Source organism: Harpia harpyja, chromosome 4 (genome assembly GCF_026419915.1).
Source record: "Harpia harpyja isolate bHarHar1 chromosome 4, bHarHar1 primary haplotype, whole genome shotgun sequence".
NCBI lineage: Eukaryota > Metazoa > Chordata > Aves > Accipitriformes > Accipitridae > Harpia > Harpia harpyja.
In genome coordinates, this window is record NC_068943.1 from 60,599,623 (window position 1) to 60,622,106 (window position 22,484).

The following is a 22,484-nucleotide window of genomic DNA, read 5'->3' on the forward strand; positions in this document are numbered from 1 at the left end:
TGGCTTACGGGATCTACCACAAAACAGACACAAGGAGCAAAAAGCTAATATAAATACTCAAAAATTTGAATAAAACATTCCACTAGGTTACAGATATTATCTTATAAGAAGCTTGGCAATTTCAAATAAAGCTTAAATTCAGTTAAGTTATAATCCATTTAATTGGGGGAAAATCTAAACAAAAACTGTAAATTGAGCAAAGTATTTTTATTGTTATTTATTTATTCAAATTAAGTAATTCACACAAAGTTAGGACTATCATTCTTAATAATACTAGAACTCCTCATTGGATGTCGACCCTAGTTTATAAGCCTTGAACCAACGCTATGCAATGTGTAAGCCCTCCAGATCACATTGGTTAAGAACATATTTTGTACTCAAATCCTCCTTTCTTGGAGGTTAAAGGTAATGCGTGTAAGTTGACTGTTGAGAGATTTTTCCCTACCATCCCTCCTAATAATTTTTGTTAGGCTCTAAGGTTTGTAATGTAAGTCAATGCTAGGCAATTTGGGATTCCTAAGAAGGTACTCTCACTTTTTTCTAACGTTGTTCACTGAGGTTTTGTCTCTGTTTAGTCTACAAGCTCATGAGTGGAAATTTTCTCTTTCATTTACCAGTCAAGAATCCAGAAAGTGAAAAATTACACTTATTACCATGTATGGACATCCGCTGGGATGGTAAACTCAAAATGTTTGGCAGTACAACATATGCTACAAGTTTTAAAAGTTAAATGGCTAAGAAAAAGGGACACAGAATAACTACATGAAATGTTACAGATGAGGTCCTGGACACAAAGCAATCTAAAAAAAAAAAACCACCCCCCCCACCCCCCCAAAAAATCACACAAAGTTTAGGGAAGAGCTGGAAATTCAAACTTCAGTCCCAACACAACAGTGTCATCCTTCCTCTTCGAGGAGGTAGGGCACAAACTCTGCTATTAGCAACATGCACATACTGGGGGAACAGGGAAGAGAAACACATTCATTTTCCTTACAACACTCCTTAAATCTTCTCCAAGACATGCCTGTTTGCAGTTCCATATCAGTCTCAGTGACAAGCTCTCTAGCAAACCAGCACATCCAAATTCAACACTGCGTCTCAGCAGGAAGAAATCTTCCTTTCTGCACGTAGCTAAGATTCCCTCTTCTTCAGGAGAGGCAGATATGTTTCCTCACCATTTTCTATATAATTCTGCAAATACACTATCTTCCAGCAGTTAACACTGCAGGATAATCCTGCAATATGAATTATTAAACAGACAAATATTTAAAACTCTTTAGGAAACAAAAAACCTTCTATCCAAACTACTGAGTAAACTTTTTGTAATCTCTTTAAAATTATCCTCAAATAACTCCCAACCAAGATGATTAAAGGTCACTAGTACATTGCAAAGCATATTTTTATGAGATAAATTCTATTATAATTGCAACAACTATTCCAGCCACAATTTAGACGTAGAATCCAATTATCCATTTCATTTTCATTTACACCTCATGGGCTAGATCATTTATCATGTTTCATGATAATGATCAGAAGGCACATGGAAAGTGATTTCTGGAGGTAACAAATTACCTACCATATTAGCATAGCTTACAAGATCCTGTCAACTAGTACTATGCATAAATATGAGGTAATTAAATTTACAATGTGAAGGAGCATTTGATATGCTACTTGCTTTTCTAGCAGCTGCCAAAAAACCTGGGTTACTAAATTCAACATACCAGTTTAGTTGCTTAAGTACAGTAATTTAGCTCTTCATAACACATCAGGAATCATTATGCCACTAGAACACCAACAGGTAGACAGCATGCAGTGGGCTCAAGATCTGGAGATGAATCTCTCATCATGTGGTATCATTGCTTCTTGCCACTGAACCATCCATCATGTCTCCAAGACAGCTTGGAATGATAGTGCTGGACCTTCACATTACTGCTCCTTGAACTCTGTCTCATCCATCTTTTGCATCTTTCCCCATTTGCAGCTAAGTATCATCTTCTGCTGCAAAACTGAGTGTGAACCTGTAATGCCTTTAACCTGCAGTGCCACTCTAACAGTAATTGATTTCTTTTTATTGCGGAGATGGTGCTCAGTAAGACTATGTACAGCTGCTGAAGCTGAGAGACGGTCAAGACAGCACCACAATGCAAGTGTCTTATGCCTTTAGGAATATGACCCATTTCCAAGGAAATATTGCTATATTTCCATAGCTAGCTATTTTATAGTGCATGTATATTTATCAATACATAAAATTGGTATAGGAATATATATGCAGTTTGTGTTCCTGCAGCTCATCTACAATTTAATAGCAAGATTCACTCAAATGCAGCTGAAAATTAATGTTGGGGTGGTGTCACTTTGTATTTTTGTTAAGTGATTCAGTATTGGAACACTATTAGATTTTTAAATACATACTAAAGCACACAGGTGCACCTGCATTCAAAAAGGAACTTAGATTAACTCTACATTGATCATGGCAAGACTTCACTAGCATGATGACTTGTGTACCATAAACCACCCAAGACTAAGCGTTTTAATTCAGCTTCATCTGAATGCTGTTATAAAAGTTTAATAAATCAAAATGATCAAAATGCCCCCAGTGGCAGGTTGGGATTCAGTTTCCAATTCAAATTCCCTTTAATATATGGCTTCTCTGACATCCTGCATTTTCTGCCATCTATGTTGAATTCCAAATGCACTCCTTTTCATCATTACCATGCATCTACTCATCGGCACACTTTGTAACAACCCTGCACAATACACAGAGATGTCAAACCTAGAGGGGTTTTCCCCTCCCCCACACTGGAAAATGATAGCAGGTAAGGGAACTTTGTCTACCCTTAAGTAAATATTTTCTTAACATCCCTGCTAACGTCAATGGCACTTAAACTGAGACAGACCATCATGAGCTGCAGCATTCAAACGAAACATTTAAGTAAATGTAGAGACAGACCAGATACTGGAAGGGAAATTATCCAAGTGAAATACAGCACTGATGTCGTGGGGCAGTCTGGAGACATCTCTAATTAGGATGAGAAAAATCACATTACTGCAAATGATCTTCATGTCGTTATACTTGGATAAAACGCAGACAGAAGAAACAAAGAAACCCCCTTACTTCCTCCCTGAAATGACACCTGCCAAGAGCTTTTTCCTCACCTCTTTCTTTCCTTTGTACTGGCTCCCATCAAGTCTAAAGGCAAACAGGGATCCCACTATTCGGAGTGATTACATTTTAATTTCCCAAATGCTTTATTTCCTGTTTGGATTCACCTATGTCTTCTCCCAATAAGGAGGCACATGAGAAAATTACAGAGGTATAGGACAACACCTAAACAGCGAGACCACGCTCACACAATCAATCATTAATGCCACATCTGTGGTATCACCGGCAACACAATTTTGAACCAGGCTGAGTGAAGCCACATGGTATCTTGGCTTTGCTGGATTAGGCAGAGCAGGTGATACCCAGCTTATGCTGCCTGTAAAGGGGCTGATAAAACCTGGTCTGCCATAGAGGCAGAAGACCCCAGAGGAACATTACCTAAAGCCGGCACTAAGCCTGCTGGCACAGAGCTAACTCTTCTGCAACTGTGAGCCACCTGGCCAAGTTCATCCCAGGTCACTACTTCCCTTTATAGGCTTCCACTAATTTTGATTGACCCTACAGCTGTATTTATTTTACTGCCAGATCACAGCAAGGTCTCCGCAAGACCTGACAAGAACAGGTAGCAGCCCATTGCCTGACAAGCAGGGGAGGGCCCTTTTCCTGCCCTCCTCACCACTCTGGGCTCCTGGCCCTTGGGACAACTCTGGTGAGCTGACTGCCCTCCCCAGTGAGGCAGAGCTGTCCCAGCCAGGCTGAGAGGGAGCAGCTCGATGCCCGTTTCGTTTGTTGAACCAGCCCACAGAAGCGACACAGCCCTAGAGCCAAGAGAAGGACGAGAGGGATTGTGTGCGGCTAGGGGCATAGGAGAGGAGCAAAGCCTCCCTCCCTGCCAACAGCTGCCCTTTCACTTTACCAGAACACTAAACATAGGGATCCCTTAAAGCCATGCCCAGGCCCAGCACTCCCTGGCTCTTAACTGCTCCCTCTTTGCCAGCATGGGCATTCCTCCTCCACATGGTGAGAGGCATCTGGATTACCAACCTAACTTCAAAAGTTCTTCTTCTAGGTTAATCTTGGTGGAGGAAAATAAACCAAAAAATGCTTTATCAGCTGATGGGATTTCCCCAACGCTGTGCTAGCAAGTGGTGTGGGACAACAGGAGTGGACCTCCAGAGTGAAGGTATCGGTGCTGAGGACCCAGCAACCCCTCTGTGCATTTCAGGTAGTTTTGCCTGGGATGAACTTTAGTCACTACTGAATGCCTACTGGCAGCTGGAAAGCACTATGTGCCTACCTTTTTGTTTACTTCCCTCTGAAAGAAGGGTAGTTCCCTTGCCCTGATGGGAACCAAGGGCCAGGAAGCAGGAACAATCTGGAGATTTGCTTTGAAAGCACATTCCTGTCTGAACGTTTGGCACACAAAATAGTGTCACACCTAATAATTAGGAAACATACAAGGAAAACTATTTCCAGTTTTTGAATGTGATCAGATGCTTAGAAATATATCAGCTTCAGATATATAAAAGCAATGCTCAGAAAGAAATAAAAATAGCCATGTAAACATCGATCTAGCTAATTACCAGCATTCCCAGCCTTCCTCCTCCTCTTTTTTTTTTTCCTTTGTCCTGCTGGTTTCCACCCAGAGCCTGTGGAAAGAGAGTTCCTATCATGGCTTCCACTGAGAAATGAGTGGAGGAGAGAGAATATAAGAGGACTTCCACAGGGTTTGCTATCCCATGTGCTCTCATGCAGGTGGGATGAAGCTTTGCAGGAAACACAACAGGAACTGCTGGCTGCTTGGACTCACAAACCAAAGTGCCACACAGCATCAGCATCCACCACAGAGGTCAGGAAAGTACACACCAGGCAATGAAAACCATAAATAGACAATGTCCCTTTCACCAAATTAGTTAATTAGTTAACTGTGAATCTGGTTTGGTTCCTGCGTTACTTTTCAATAGGTGATTTTAAAGTTAACTATGATCCTTATATAAAGATATTTAGCAGTTATGCAAAACTCTACAGAGGTTATAAATCTATGCTTTGACACAAGAGGTTATATGTTATCCGTTCCCACCCGTGAGTGATAACAGGATTTAATTTGATTGGTTAGGAGAGGATCTAATAAAAATAAAGATTGAAAAAAACCAGCTCATGTCAGCTCGATCACCTTGTGTGGTCACCACTTCTTTGATGTAGCCATTAACTTTGTATTTTGTTAGTATCTGATAAACTCTTTTGACAGGCTCTGTGGCTTCACATGTAGAGCAAACAGCATAGTTTCAAGAAGAAACAAGTTAAGACAAGCAGTGTTCTCTCTCTGCCTCCGTACTTTGCCCCTCTGCTCTACACTCACACATCTTCCCCTGAATGAGAAACTAAGGCATAACACTAACGTACAAGCTGAGAGGGTATCGGCCCCTACTTAAAAGATGCCTGAACCACAGATCCCTGGGGAGGTAAAATCCTATGCCAACAAGACACACCTCTATATCTATCTCCTCTTCTCTGATACTCTGCCCCCAATACCAGCTACTGAGCCCAGCCACAGGTAGGACACAGGGCTACAGGACTTTGGCTTTTGTTCTGATCCAGATCAGTCACCTTAAAGTTCAGGGAATACAGTAAGAAGATGCGTATCAGCACTGAAAAGGCTAGCTTTTGCCTAATGAGAATATTTAAGCTATATCGAGCAGTACAAAATTCATGTCTTATCAGATAAAAGCAGAACACGTGCTTTACCTTACATGCTTCAGATCTTTCTTCAGAACAAATCACGGAACTACAATAAAGCAACAGTTCACATTAAAAAGACTTCAAGAGGATTATAAGGAGATAGAAACACTCTCCACCCAAACTAAGCCAATACTGCAATGAAGAGATCGAGTAAGCAGTGTCCATCACACCAAACAGGAGACTAATCGTCAAGAATACAAGGTTTTACTTTTAGCGATAGTACCACACAAACTTTAAAAAAATCATACACACATGAAAAGACTTTGAAATGAAAGCACCTTGCTCCTCCCTTGGAAAAAAAAGTAAACAGTCAAACTGACTGCTACAAAGCATTGTAGCAGTTCATGTTTAACGTGTCCATTAACGATCTGGATGATGGGGCAGAGTGTACCCTCAGCAAGTTTGCTGATTACACCAAACTGGGAGGAGTGCCTGATAATGCCAGAGGGTCACGCTGCCATCCAAAGGGGTCTTGATAGGCTGGAGAAATGGGCTGACAAGAGCCTCAAAGTTCAGCAAGGATAAGTGCAAAGTCCTGCACCTGGGAAGGAACAACCCCAGGCACCACCATATGCTGGGGGCCACCCAGCTGGGAAGCAGCTTGGCAGAAAAAGACCTGGGGGTCCTGGTGGGCACCATGTTGAACGTGAGCCAGTAACGTGCCCTTGTGGCCAAAAAAAAGGCTAATGGTACCCTGGGCTGCACTAGACAAAGTCTTGCCAGCAGGTCAATGGAGGTAATCCTTCTACCCAGCACTGGTGAGGCCACACCTGAAGTGCTGGGTCCAGCCCTGAGCTCCTCAGTACAAGAGAGACATGGACATACTGGAGAGAGTCCAATGAAGGGACATCCAAAGATGATGAAGGGACTGGAGCACCTCTCCTTTGAGGAAAGGCTGAGAGAGCTGGGTCTGGTCAGCCTGGAGGAGGGGAGGCTCAGGGGGATCTCACCAATGTATATAAATACCTGAAGGGAGGGTGCAAAGAAGACAGAGCCAGGCTCTTTTCAGTGATGTCCAGTGACAGGATCAGAGGCAATGGGTACAAACAGAAATGCGGGAGGGTTGTCTGAACATCAGGAAATGCTTTTTTAATGGGAGGGTGAACAAGCACTGGCACAGGTTGCCCAGGGAGGTTGTGGAGCCTCCATCCTTGGAGATACTCAGAAGCCATCTGGACTCAGTTCTGGGCAACCGGCTCTAGGTGGTTCTGCTTGAGCAAGGGGTTCAACCAGATGACCTCCAGAGGTCCCTTCCGACCTCGACCATTCTCTGATTCTGTCATTTCAAATGCAACCCTGCACAGACAAGAATGCTCAACACAGAGCTATAGAATTGAGCCTATTCCAAACAGTCTGCGTTCCTGTTACCTCCTGCGAATCCAAGTCTCTTTGGCTTCTTATAAAAATCCAGGCAAAACTATTTTCTCTGGCTTCTCCAGGAAAAGCAACTTTCCTGTGCTTTCTAAAGAAAATGAGCAATGCACCTATTACATACATAAACCAGAGACAAATGTTGCCTTAGCAAAGGAGTTGACCAGAGTTACTTGCACAGAAGAGTTGCCTGAGGAGAAAGTGAGGCCGCTACTCTTTCTGGTATGGTAGATGTATGAAGAACTCAGGACACCTATCTGGCTCCTTTTATTAATTATGAACATATAGACTTACTGAGGTACTTTCCTATATTCTTGTTTCATTCTTTTTATGTAAAGGAGACAGGATTTGACTTCAGGATAATAGCCCCTCTTTACCTGCTGTAAGAAACAGAGGATTGAAAATAGGAAGATTCCTGTGTTAAACCTGCTTAAAGAGGATAAGATCTTAATATGGTAGAGAAATTAACACCAGAGGAGAGCATGCCACAAAAAGATCAAGTTAATTGGATCCTAGACTCTCTGAAGGATGCTTACACTTAAATATACACCCAAAATAACTTGTGTTTTATTAGTGAGGTTTAGAGAAACTTTACAAAATCATGTCATTATTTTTCCAACTGCTGCAAAGTCATTAAGACATCATCATCTGCTTTTCCTACAGGGAAACAACTGTGAGAGAATGACGCTTCAACTAATGGGAAAACTTGGAATATAAAGTAGTTTTGAAGGCAGGCTGAGGGTCCAAGGAGTAACAGTATTAATATCTGTACTCCAGGAATGCACCTTATGAACCAAGCATAGCAGCCACATGGGTCTTCCGACTCACAACTAAAATGTCTGCATACTCCTCTAGAAGCCTGGCAATGGTTCAAAGGGGCACTTAGCCAAGATAATGATGTAAAGTCCGCAGATTTCAACAACTTGGACTGTGGAATCTCTCTCCCCAGTTTCCCCTCTGCTCTGAAATTCAGTGAATTCAGAGAAACACACACCCAAAGATAGAGCTCAAGACTCTTCAAAGATACAGTCCAAAGCCCTATTACATATCACCACTGTCTCCTGGACACTGAATTTCTGAACACATTACAAAGTATCACTAATAACCTGATTTGTCTAGCATTTATGATGGTGGGTGATATGACCAGAGGTGCAAAAAAATAAAGTTTACTATTCATCAGACAGAGAACTTAATACTGGAGGACAGAGATATGGGTCATTTTGCAAAATTGGTACAAAAAGAGTTAGCCTATTTGCAAGCAGGGAGTATATATGCAGACTACTTGATACATTTACTTCTATCTGCCACCTAGGGCTCTCCTAGGCATATTTTTAAGTCTGTTACTATACTGAACACATAAACCAGGTAGCAAAATTGAGGATACATATCTGGAGCAAGTCCAGATATCTCACTTTTTTTCCAGACAAAACAAGTACTAGTGGAATTTGGAAAGTGAATTTCAGTCCACAGCTTTCTCAAATGGAAATACTTCAGAGTTTTCTTGTATGAGGAAAAAACTAAGGCTCCTATGAGAAGTACTTGCTGGGGGAAACTCCCTCTTCACAGTGTTCTGGCATCACCGGGGACCCGCCAAATTGCTGGTTTTCCCATACAAAATCCCTAAAGGGATTTCAGACAAGAAAGGCAGAAATATCACTGCCAGACATACTTACATAATAAGAACTGCTCCTGATGGCAGACTAAGTCCAGTAAGGGAAACAATGAAGAATATCATCACAAATCCTGCCCAAAATTGAACCTAATGACATAGAGGGAAGACTGCTTGCCATGTCAAAGCAAGTACAAGAAACAAAATAGCCTCTTTCATATTAATGAACTCATACAAACAGGTCAGTTTACCAGAACTTGCGACTTCTGGAAGAACAGTCAGAAGACAGTAGAGGAAAACATGTGGAGGAAAACTGCCTTTCTTTTCTTTTCTGTTGCTAACTTGGATTTACCAGGGACATGAAGACAATTCCATATTGGAACTATAAATCAAGGCGTAGGCCTCCCCTTGCTTTGACCCCACCACAGAAGAGCTGTTTAGGTTGGGTGAAGAAATGTTAAAAAGAAAAACTACATTCACCTAGTAAAAACATAAAAAATTGTTATAATTTATGACTCAAATAAAATTTAGAAGTACACTGCAGCCAAGAAAATGGTGATTTTATTCACGGTCCCTGCAGGATTGCCTGAGTGTAAGACATACCAAATAGGGACAAACTAAATTTGGATTATTTTACAAAGTTTTGCTAACAAATCACATCAGAATGCAACATCAGCTTCATCTCCTCCTGACAGCCACTTTTAACATGCCAAGTCAACCAAGAAATTGATCACAACTGCTGTGATAAAAACTACTTGTTTCTTGGTGCACAAGATCACTTTTCTAATAAATATTGCCAACTTCAGACAAATATTCCAGTAGTTTTTTTAAGAGCTCTGAACAATGACACAGTACAAGAACTGATTACAGGGCAAAGTTCTTTACTGACTGAAGAGCAGTACATTTGGTACTGTAACTTGGAAAGTCTACACAATTGTATATATCAAGTATACACAAGCTGGGGCACAGGGGATGTCTTTGGGCACTTAATTTCTACAGTTCCATGTTAAGTAGCAAAAGGAGCAGGAAGACTTTGAGAGCATGATATACTTGTTCTCAAAAGCAAGTAAGAAACAAGTAAAAGAAACTGTTGGTGTCGTCTTGTTCATTCTTACTTACATATCACAGCTACTGTTCCTCCCAGTATCTCCCTCAAGTTCCAGTGTAGACAACCCTGAAGACTTCGAGAAATTACTTTCCCAGAAATTGCAAATTTACTGGCCACCAAGGGAAAATATAAATAGACGATTAATCAGATGGACCTATTCAGGAATTAAGTCAACTAACAGTAATGACAGCACCAAGCTTCCTGTAAAAGGAAGGGGAAAGGGAGAGCGCCTTCTACACGTATACAAGAATCACAGCAATGCCAGAGAAACCGTGTAAAAAAAAAAAAGAAAAAAAAAATCAATACAACGCAGCCACTGAGCTGGGAACTGAAGACCAGCTCTAAGCAAAGGTGAGACATTAAATCATTGACTGGAACTACTTTTGGTAAAATATCATAATTGAATTAAAAATCCTACCCTACTCTGATTTTTCTTCAAAAAAATTAGAGTAATTGAGTTATCCCTTTCAGGGTCTTTAAATGTATACCATCCCTCGCAGGAAACTACATTTGTAATAAAGTTTAGAACTCCAATGAATGCAATTCTTCTGTTAAAGCTGAAAATGTTTCAATGTGATGTACATTATAAAACTGGAAATTTTCATTACCAAGACTAACTTACGGACTGCCAGTCAGAAAAGTATCTGACGCCTCTACACCTGTATTATGGTACCACATGTCTGTACAGATGTGGAATATGTACGGATCTTGGCCACATACCTAAACACCCAGGTTTTGAGATACTGGGCAACAACTCCTGTTCATCATCCCTCGCTCTCTAATAATCACTGTTGTCAATGAAGTTTGGCTTCCACAAACCGAAGACCTTATCATTACTCAAAATGATCTGGAAACAATACTAAAGCCATGACAAAGTAAATTGTATTTCATCCTTTTTTTCCCCCCCTCCTCTGTCTGTAAGAACACACAGATCAATACTCCTCAGCATAAGAATTCTGCAGCGAAATTTTCGTTTGTTACAAACAGCAACAAAAGGGCCCCAAGCATGCCCTGTCACTTCCAGTTTAGAAGGAAACGCACTAATAAACTCTTCCCCCTGGGTCAGCTTTGACAATGGGCAATACTATGCCAGCTCTTATTAAAGGCAATTCGTATCAGTGGCCCAAAAATTTCCTTTAAAATTATCATCTTTTGTATCCATGTAGCAGGATGTCAGCTTTAAAGTGCCACTGAGATATAAGACCTGTCATTATGGTTAATTTTCAGTATAGTTTTAACACCAGGGTAGCTGATCCCTAAGGGTATGCTTTTTTGGCTAACAAGATTTATTTAGTGGTTATCCAGACAAACAAGAAAATATATTACTGTATATTGCTTTTCAAATATAACAGCAAGCAATAAATCCTACTATAAAACATAAATCTTTGTTCTCTACCATGACGTCAAATAAATGAAAATGTTTTTAGAAGATTAATCTTTTTCTTTTATTCTTCTTTTTTAAAAAACAGTGTGTATATATATACATACACACATACATATATATTAAAAAAAAAAAAGTTAAAATTCTTGTGCTTCCAAACCAAAAGGCACACAAAAAGTAGAATTAACCTTAAAATATAAAATCTATATAGCTGTTGTATATATAGCTAGATAGCAGGTTTATGTTTCAGGCCATAAAGATGGTATTCTCTATCAAATAACCTAAGCTTCTCAGCAGGACAATATGCTGCATTTACAAAGAGAGTCCTATAAAGTTTGATACTGTTATCTCATTGTTTGAGAGAAACAGTGTTTTAAACAACATTTTATTGCTCTATTATACTAGAAAAGAATAGAAAACTTCATTTATTGGATAAATACATCGATTTGCCCTGCTTGTCTAACAACAAAACAAAAAAATCTGTTTTCATGCTGTAACAGGACTGATTTTATTTTATTAGGATGAAGACTGTCTTGCACTTTGCTAGACAAAAGGTACATCTAACAGAATAAAAAAAAAAGCTGTTAACATATTGTCTAAATCCTTGTATGGTCAGCAAAGCCCATTTTTATTGATGTTATATAGAAGGCATAAAACCTAGTTGACCTCAATCAACTGGTCTCCCAGGGAAAAGACCTCTGCCAGCAAATGCCAGATACCAAATATCTTAGAGCATTTCCTATGCTACTTTTGCTTCTACAAGCTGAGGACAAACTTGCTTTCCCTGTCCGAGCTCCAGATGCAGTGGCTGACTCCCAGATGCTGACTGACCAAGAGCCCATTGCTGGACCAATGGGTCAAGCGAGAGCCCATTGTGCAACCGACCCCTGCACTTACCTGTCCAAAACAGCCCCCACACTGGGCAGCAGCACAACAGATTTTATATACCACTTCTTTTTTCCAGTTAAAAAACATTAAGCCTCATCACAACTAAGAGTGAAATGGGCAATTTTGCAGGTGACATAATTAGGCAAGGAGAGGCTTAACAGCTTATCCCAGGCCAAACAGCATGTGACTTTTGGAAGTGAAAACTGAACTGAACTCCCATATTCAGCTATATCTTGGCCAGTCAAGTTTACATGCTTCCAGAACACAAAATGCATAAATAAGAAAATTACCAAGCCAACATCGCCACACACAAGCTATGGTTGCACCCCAGCAGGCTTCTGAATGAACTGCAGCAAAAAAATTATTTCAAGTGGAAAAAGCGAGTTCTTCTTTTTCTTCCTCCTTCTTCAGAGGCTGGAAATCATCACAGAACATCTCCGTAATGCTCTCAGTCCTTGGGTAGGTGAAAATTTACAACTATTTTTATATACCTGTCTCCCAAGTAACAGTACAAAGTTATTATTTGCTGTACTACCAGACTGCTCAAGGCAACAGGTTTTAAAAGGGAATGTTAACTAAGTACAATGGAATCTCTCTTACCTGTAAAAGTATTTATGAAAAGTTAAGCAGTTTTCACCTTAAGTTCAACAAATAGCATCTACAGAAAACCATACAGGCATGTTACACACATTGCAGGATCGGGGTTTTACACAGGTGCATTCTATGGAAAGCAACTGTAAGAAGTTTTGCAAACTAGTCTTTCATTTTATGACAATTTCAGAAGCTTCACAGGGCTATCTTTGTATGATCATTTCAGATCAAGGCATCTGTAGGCTAGATAAAAGGTGTAAGTAGAAAGCATTGGTATTAAGAGCATTTAACTGGATAAAATGAAAGCTATTAAAACTTTACCTCGAACAATAAGTTGAGCAAAATTTGACACTCCAGAACCTCTCTCTGACTGAGTTACACAGCGGTATAAATCCTGGTCGGTTTTTGTCACCTCTTGCAACTTAAAGGTAGCAGCAAATCTTCTGTGATTGATATTTTTAGTCTGAGCAACTGGAATATCTTCCCCATTTCTTCTCTGAAAACAAGAGTAACCAAGGCAGAGTTACCTTGTAAGAATACAAAAGACATTTATCATGATCATCATACAAAGAATACATAAAAAAAAAAACCCAAACCCCGAATGCATTCAGTCCGTGCTGCATTTCCACGGTAGAAGAGTTCAGTGCTGAGGTCCCATCAAGAGACAAGCGTACTCAAAAGCATTTCAGATTCAAGTTTGGGGGTGAAAAGCACCGTCAGGCTTTTGCACGGCCACAAAACATGACCACGACATACTCAACTGCCACTGCTTCATAGCTGGAACCATCCTAGGAGAGCCCAGCAGTAGCAGCTGTACTCCTAAGAAAATTCATTCAACTTTAAATAAAATTATAACAGACACACTGCAGGTATTGTAAGAAATATTTAAACAAATCTGGCATTGAGGGATTTCACAGGTTTTCAACAGCTCTTTTTCAGCAACCAGCCAATGTTTCCTTTTTAATGCTACCTTTTATCTGTCCAAATTCAATACTTTCTAAAACTGTACCTTTGTTAAACTAAGCAGCACCTATCTACCTAAAGCTAGCTGAAATAAAAAGGGAAGGGAAGGAAAGGAAGCCGCTAAAAGAGGAATAATGTATATCTCATTTAAAGGAAGGAGCTTAAAGAGTTCTGAAAAAATCACAGCTACCACAAATCACTGAAAAATTTAATCTGTCTGGAGCTGCGGGGCAGGGCGAGAGGTCAGTAAGGTAGAAACAGTTTGAGCTCTTTTGTGACCCTTTTTCCTTATTACCATTCACATTAAATGCTCAATTTTGATTTTAATCGAAAAACAGACTCTCCACCAAAAGTGGAGAGCATTAAAAAAACCCCCAGAAACATGCACCAAGTGAACAAACGATGTCACTGCTCTCTCCCATGGATCAACCGCATGTTATTCCCCGACCAGGATACAGTTTCTGAGCACTCAGCTTTGTTCAGTCCCCAGAAAGACATCATCATTTCCTTGTAACTGCATCACCTGCTCTGCTCGATACGTAGCAAAATGTGACCTCCATAGCCATTTTTAGCTCTAATCAACCCCTGGAATGAGAAACTTCATTGAGGTCTTAAACTTCAAGCTTTCTGTCTAACACAAGAAGCACTACTGCTGAGCCACAGAATTTAATAACCTGAAAGCCTGTGGCAAAATACAATGGGGAGAAAAGGAGATGAGTTAATGCTGCATGTGTATATTACCTAGCCTCCTGTCACAGGCAGGAGTACTTCATAATACTCAAACACTTCATTTTACGTCTACCCTTCATGATCTTAGCATGGGTTAGTCACTCTCCAAACAGTTTTGTGGTAGATTAGCCAGGGGTTCAGCACTACTTCAAACTCACTGAAACAAGTGTTCATTTTAACTATTAATATGTTTAAACAAACGAATTTCAGCTTCTGCCATTTTTCTTGCAGCAGTCAAAGCACCCATCCCATGCTTCACTGCAAGCTTTGGGTAAAAAATGTTCATTTATACCAACCTGGCAGATTTCAGTCACTGGTATTCCGCTACAAAGACCACGCCATCACCTTTATCAACAGCAGGTTTATTGGTGTGACTCTTCCTCATTTCATGAAGACAACAACCAGTTTCACACACCCCCCCGCCCCCACCCCAGCCACACTCTTTGCCGTTACACCAGAAACGGCAGGGAGCTGCTACCCAGGGGTAAGCTCAGCCTGCAACGCTGGGCCAGAAAGTACAGTGAGATGCAAAGAGTGAAATCAGATCTCCAAAAGAAGATGGCACATGAGACACTTCCAGAAGGTACTCTCACTGCTTCTCCCTAAAACAGTCGCCACCCCATAACCACCAAAAGCCTGCTTATCACACGGATGCTATCTGACAGGGTGCTCACAGGGCAAAAGCAATGGAGGTGGGCACTTGGAAACCTGGATCCACCACAGCACAGCCGAGTCACCCTGCCACAGGCATCGGCTCCTTCCTCAGCTCTGCGAATATCTGTCTCCTATTAAGAAGAATTAAGAAAGTTTGCTGATGCCTGCAGAGACTCCTATGAATGAAACGCCTTACTGAACTTCAGGGATCAATGAAATTATTAAATTCCAATATCTTGCAAATGAGGGGTGATGTTAAAGGCTGTATTTCAGTGCTGCTTAAGCTACAGTAAAATTATTTTGTGGGAGGTGTAACTCCCCCTCCGGTTAGCTGGCTTCTCCTGACAGCAAAAGCTAAATCCGAAAGCAGGATTTTCAAGCTGCTTTCTACGCCCCCCCCCAGTTTCAATCAAAGGCTTGAACTCTCTGGAATGATAACTTAATACAAAACTTGGATCTAGTGCCTTGAAGTAACCAAAATAAACAAACCTCATGGTACTTTCTTCCTCTCGTGCTTGTCTGTGCCCTCCCAGAGTGCATGCTTTCATTGCCACACCACAGCCAGCCAGCAAAGGGAAGTCAAACTCCCCCACTAAACACAAACTTGCCATACAATTGTTAAAATGACCAAGCAGCATATAATAAACAGAAGGCGTATTTTTAAAAATGGCATAACAGTAGACTTGACAAGTAACCCCTGTAATACAGTCATTCTTGCTCTGCTATGAAAGGAAAAATAAATATTCCTTAAAATGAAGGACTATGTTCAATACGTCCAGTGCTTTAAATCTGAATGCCAAGCGCTCAGTCTGCAGCAAAGAAGCACATCCAAGCTTGCTGTGTAAAATAATTTACCCTCCGAAGCTCAGAACTTGCTTACTTAAGCTCATCTGCGTGCTTCATGTTGAGAAACAAAGCGAATTGGACTCCTACTTAAAATGAAATATTAATGCACTTTCAGAGCAATTAATCAAAATGAAATTTAACAAGCTTTACAGTTCTACTCCAGCAACAAAACCTAGGATTTTTTTTTCTATTTACATCAGTGATTTCCTACCACTTTATCTTACAAGGCTTAGAGTAGTTGCTCAGATTTCTCTGTATTAGGATTTGTTTCCTGGGAATCCAACTGCACAATTACATCTTCAAAGTCTATCTTCATGTACAGATTACCCATTAAAATATTTTTCAGTTATTAAAATTATAGAAAGTTCAAACAGAAGAGAGTTCTCACTTAAAAATGAATGTTAAAGAAAATACCCTGCATTCATTCCAGCGCATATCCCTTACACCGGTAAGCCGTTAGCCAGTCAGAGTTCAGATGCACTGCCACGATCTCTTAATTAAATTCTTCTTTTTAATGTCAGGGCATTACTACTGATTTTAAAGGAGAGGAAAGAAAGGCAGCAGTGCTCTCTGCTTATTAGAGGGTTCCTGGTACATACTGTTCCAATTTATGTCCTGCTCACACTGAACAGAGCTTGAAAATGCTGCTCAATTAGGTTTTAACAATTCAATTTAAAATTAATGTGGAGTTATACTAATAGGTAATGGCTGTACCCTGTGTGATCCTTGGTTTCTCCAGTCCCTTGCTGTCTGATTTGATAACCCTGAATTGCTCATTTAGGAGAGGTCACCACCAGGCAGTTCTCCTCCTTTTGTGAAAATAACTCTGGGCTTCACAAAGAACTATGCTCTATAAACACTTGATTAAAAGAAATATAAGCATGTAGAAAAACCTCCTTAATTCTGGCATTTCAGGCATTTAAAATGATGACCTTAAATAAGTCTCTATGACTCCAAGGTTATTTTTAATTTGAAAGGAACATCATTTTATTGAAATTTTTTTCAGGCAATGAAATCAGACCATCTGTATTTTAAACAAAGTCAACAGTAAAGTCTACGCAGCTTAAAAAACAATCATAGGCAAATTAACAATTAGCCTTAAATTTCTCTCTTCTGTCTCATGAAAGAAATCAAGCATTTAATAAACATGACATGAAATTTTAGTGGATCTTCCAGAACCTGAACGGAACCAGAAGCATCTAAACCCCAATATCTTATTTAACTGGTAGAATTGAGGTACATTTCTAATTTTCTAATACAAATTTAAAACTTATCTGCATTTCCCTCTCAGCTTTTCAGGTTGAAAAGTGGTGGGTTTTGCTTTTTTGTTTAAACAGCAATAAGCTACCATAACTTTCTGCGGTGATGTTCCTTCTAAATTTTCCTGAACTCCTTATTTTCATACCAGTGAGTTTTATCAGCCTGGACAGCTCAACCTCATACATTCCCCATCCCATCCTTAGTGTAACACCTTAAAATAAGTCCACTCTACTGCTAATAATTACAGTCAACCCTGGTTGCCTTCTCGGGCTCTTGGCTGGATGCCAGGATGCCTCCAGAGATCAGAAGATGTCAACACTTTGGCTGCAGTGATACACACATTACTCTGGCAGCAGCACCCACTTCAGCTGGCCCCCACTTGCTCCCTCCTCGCCTTCACTCCTGTGCTCATACAGAAAACTGACTTAGAATAAAAAACAACCTTTCTGGAAAACATACTCCCTCCCCATATATTATAATCAACAAACGGATAAGCTCGTGATTGGATTCACTGCAGGGCCACAGGGAGCAGAAGAGAGGGCAGGATCCATGCGGGGAGCAGGGCACAAGCCGAGAGTTTGTCTAAGCAACTTGGTCCCAAAAGGTGCAATCAAAACTTCACCGGACAGCAGAAGGGCTGGAAGGATGCCCCCAGCAGCCCGGGGAATTACACCTCTGCTGCCCCAAGGAAAAGGGAATTTGTAAATAATGTGCTCCAAAACATTCCTGGTTTTACTCATTGTGTAAAGGGAGAAATGTCATTTTTTGCAAGAGGGAAAAGGGTTGAATGTGGATAGTTTGAATGCCAGCAATAACACACGATCTCTGCCAAAAGATTTTTTTGAAAAATAAAACAAAGTGAGCAGAATAAACAACAGAAATAACTACACTTTAAAAATTTTACTTACATGTAGTTGTCTGGCACTTTTCACCACACACAGCGTATGCTTTTTAGAGCATTTAGGACACAATTTCCAAACATAGAAAAATCTATCTTCCTAAAAAAATTTTTTTATTTTATTTTATTCTTTTACACAAATGTCCCAAAATATTCTTGGGACTTTAAAACTTATTAAACATACTAGAAACATAATAAAGCATGACATCTATTTATGATAGGAAATGATAAATAAAATTTTAATTTTTTCCCCACCCACAAAAGAGAAAATGACTGAACAAGGGGGATTTTTTTTTCAGTCAATTTTATTTACAAATATATGATTTAAGCCTAAGAAATAATTTTTTTCCAGCAGAACATGAATTGGAACGATAGCTTAAATAATATGCCTAGATAGTCCTATCTTCTTAGTATACAAGAAGGTAAAGTAGCAATTTCTTTTGTTTGATCGATTTTTAAGAGAAAGCGCGCAGTTAAACTTTTTTTTAGTAGGAAATTAATACAGCTTGCTTTAACTTGCTGGTCTTCCTACATGTACAGCAAGCCAGGCTAAGATTCTGCTTTCCAATAAACTATGCGTTCATTTATTAGCAGGAAAAGCAACACAGCTTTTCCCATGCAAACATACACTGAAGATCTTGAATAAATGTGAGAAGCCAAGTTTTATCCCATATGCTGCACTGCAGTACAGAAAAATCCATCATTACTTTAAATGTCTTGGTTACATGCACTGCTGTTACTCAAACTTGTCCACTTTGAAGTAGCTCAGTTTCTCTCACACTGCACTAAACCTCCTACTGAAGAAAGCAAGGGTTCTCATGAAATAATCTAATTGAGAGCCATCTGGCCCTTCAGAGGTGGCAATCCTAATTTATTTTATTATAATAAAATCTACCGGAGGCAAAATAGCAAAATTCATACCATAGTGTCCCTGGCCGTTCCACTATGACAAATAAAAATGACACTCGCTTTCTCTGGACATTTTAAAGCCTCTTATTTTGAGTCTAATCTAACACATGCCACCAAACCAAACCAAACCAAAACACACACCCCCTCCAAATCAATATTTATAAAAAATAATAATAAAGAAGCTTTTCAGAAACCTATAGTTCTTGAAAGCAGTGTTGTTGATTTTTTAAAAAAAACCTCCATAATTGACAGAAATACGAATTCTGGACATGGTGATTAAAAATCTATATCACCTTGAGCAGTGCATGCTGAACTACAGCATTCAACCTGCAGCTCGAAACAAAAAATCTGATTAGTTAGAAGACAACGAAGGAAAAAAGTTGCAAAAAAACCCACTACTGAACACCAACACCCTTCTCAGCAGATGATTTTACTCTTTTCTAAAAGCAGCCACGTACACCAGCTGCTCTTATTCTTCTGTAACTCATTAAGTCCTGCAGCTATTTGAGGAAACTAGGGCCTCGGGTATTAGGCTACCTACTCACACCACTGAGGAGGAGACAACCTGAATACGGTGTTAACAGACAAGACTCACAGGACTCAACGGTCAAGGAATTTATAACAATATATGTTTTTATAAACATCACCTTAATTTCAGGCATCTCATTTATATGGGTTTAAGCCACTGGCTGGCTGAGGAAATACTACCAGGACTACACAGTGTGACCAAACTTCCAGCACAGCTGGTCTAGCCGTAAACTACAAAACGGCAGCAGGAGAAGGCAGTGCCTGGTGTTACAGGTGGTGGGTGAGCTGCCCCCCGGCACCACTGCGGGCACAGGCAGCGGCACAGCCCCCCAGTGCCCAATGCTCCAGCCGCTGTGGAAGCAGCAGCATCACTAGGGAAGACCTACAGGGATGACAACCCCAAAGGCTGCCATGTAAACAAAATGACTTGTAGCTACGCAGGCTGAAGGACTTAGTTAACTGGGGCAGAACTAAATTAAAACCAGGAGGATTACAGTATTTCACGTTGCTGGAACCTAAGATGACCGGGCATCTAGGGAGAACTGCCATAATTATCCAAGAAGCTGATAAACTGAGGAGGGAGAGAGGGAGAATGGTTCATTCAGGGTTAATTGACATAACATCAAAGGTGAATATAGAGTGAAAAGACAGAGGGAAAAAAGCTTTGTGAAACAAACAAGTTAGAAGGAGAATCTCAAATATGAAGTTATGAATACTGTATTTTTCATTGGTGAATATTCTTCACAACCATGTCAGAGTCAGCAGTGTATGATACAGAATAAACTACAAGTCAAGTCATTTACAAGGAGCTTGATATATCACTTCAAGGCAGCTTTTCATACATCTTTGAAAAAATGTTTGGAAAACCAGAACATCTATCACAGAACATAAATATGATGAGGTGAAAGTGCAGGTAAAATAGACAAGTCATTGCAAAAGAAGAGCCCTGTCCTCTATACTTCCCTATTCTGTTGTTCGCTTTCAGAAACATCTTCTCCATAAGTAAAAGCAACCAATGATGAGACAAATGGGGGAAGTGAAGTTTCTGTGCAAGCCTCAAGCGCCACAGAAAAAGAACTTATACGCTGCTTGGCCACTGTCAGTCATCAAGATAAAGGTAAGAAGATGTAGACTTTAGTGACATTTTACTGGCTGAGGAAAGAAGGTTTGGTATAAGCAGCCCAATTTGCTGTACAAATTAGTACTTGTTTTGGACAGATGATGCTGATCATCCAAAAAGTCTGCTATCTTCCCAGAGGCTCCTCAGAGGTTCACCCACCTCTCCTGCCACCCAGGGAGAAGAGCGAACCCAGAGCGATTGATCCTCTCTCTACCCGCAGCGTCCACACAACATCACAGCTTCAACTCCTCCTTGGGGCAAGCAGGCCTGACTGACTTATTTCAGTTCAACACCAAAAAGCATCAAACTTGACAGTTGACTAAAACCAAAATGGGGACCAAAAATCTCCATCATAGTTCCACAGCTGAAACCCTGCGGGTGCTAACAAGGCACCTTCTCTGAACTTTCTCTAGGCCGCACAAAAGAAAAAGCAAAATAACAGTTTCTCTAACATTCAGGGTGTACTCAGCTCCCCTTAACTTTCAGGTGTCATAAAATTTGTGCAAACCAACAAAAAAACCATTCTCCAAACGTAGTGAAAATGGTGAATAGGCAGGTGCACTGTAACATGAAATGATTTATCATCAAACTAAAGAAACAGTATCTTAACCATTTCATTAACTATATCAAAATGCAATGGGATCTCAAAAGGCAGTTACATTAGAAAACTATGAAAAATTCAAAGCAGAAAAAACATGCAAACTACGTAAAACAAGTTAAATTGGACATGACTCTCCTATTATAGATACATCTTTTCTGAGACCACGAGCGAGCCTCCCACCACTTCACTGCAGCTAAATGGTTTACCCCAAAGGCCCACAGCCCATACTGAAACCCTCCTGCTGAATACTGATCTGTACCTCCATCTTCTGGGTACAGTGGGAAGAAAGGAATTGTGTAGCACAACTTCTTTCCTCTGAGAGGAAATACTGTCCTTCCAAATAGCAAAATGAAACAGTCAATGTCGTGTCCCTCAAACCCCTGCCAGAGGCACAGGTTCTCATATACACTCTCCAGTCTAAATTCCTGAAATACTACATTGGCCCTGCACAATGATCTGCCCAAATGCATCGTCACAGGATACCATCTGCATGTGCCCAGCCCAAAGACTTGTGAAAGAGCACACATATGCAGTATCTAGCAAGAAAAATGAATTCTAAATACCAAATCACATTCTGTGGCAACCAGCACCAAAACCCAAGGTGCTGGTAAACAGGGCATTAAGAAGAGTTATGGCAGTTTCCTCAAGGAAGGGAGTGGGATACGGCCAGTTGTTTGAGCCTGAACAGACAACCGTGCAGACGCTTGTTCATCCTCCGGTAACAGTTGGTACCACTGGGAGGTGAGCCGACTCCATTGTTTTTACAGCAATTTGCATTTTATTTTCCATGATGCTGTTTAATTTCACTTTTTCAATTATTACACTCAGGCAATTGCTTTAATTATCTGTTATTCCACAAGGAACGACATTTTCCTCTGGTGGAGAGAGGGGCTGCATCAGACCGCATTAACGCTGACGAGCATCTCCACGGGCGAGAGCAGGACTGCCGTGCCAGCCTTGGCAGCCCAAAGTGGAGCGGCGGTTAGCCAGCACCCACAGCTATTGCTGACAGATTGGCCCACTCGCCACCGTTCTGATGGCAATCTGCACAGGATTACCAAGCATGTATTAAACTTTTAAATGCATGCGGTACCCCTTTGAATTTCAGATTCGCCAAAGCAAATGGTATCACCGCAGACTGTGGCAAAACACATCCGACTGCAAAGCCAGAACAAGCCGCTTTCCC

General features: G+C 40.5%; 1 protein-coding gene across 16 annotated transcripts in view; it reads right to left on the reverse strand.

Moving 5' to 3' along the window:
- Positions 1 to 22,484, reverse strand: part of PTPRK (protein tyrosine phosphatase receptor type K) — a 415,801-nt gene that overhangs the window by 194,728 nt on the left and 198,589 nt on the right. For all 16 annotated transcript variants that reach the window (XM_052784282.1, XM_052784278.1, XM_052784293.1 and 13 more), the window contains exon 6: positions 13,112 to 13,286. In XM_052784282.1, the coding sequence (XP_052640242.1) occupies positions 13,112 to 13,286 (175 nt within the window). The remainder of the gene's footprint in view (positions 1 to 13,111; positions 13,287 to 22,484) is intronic.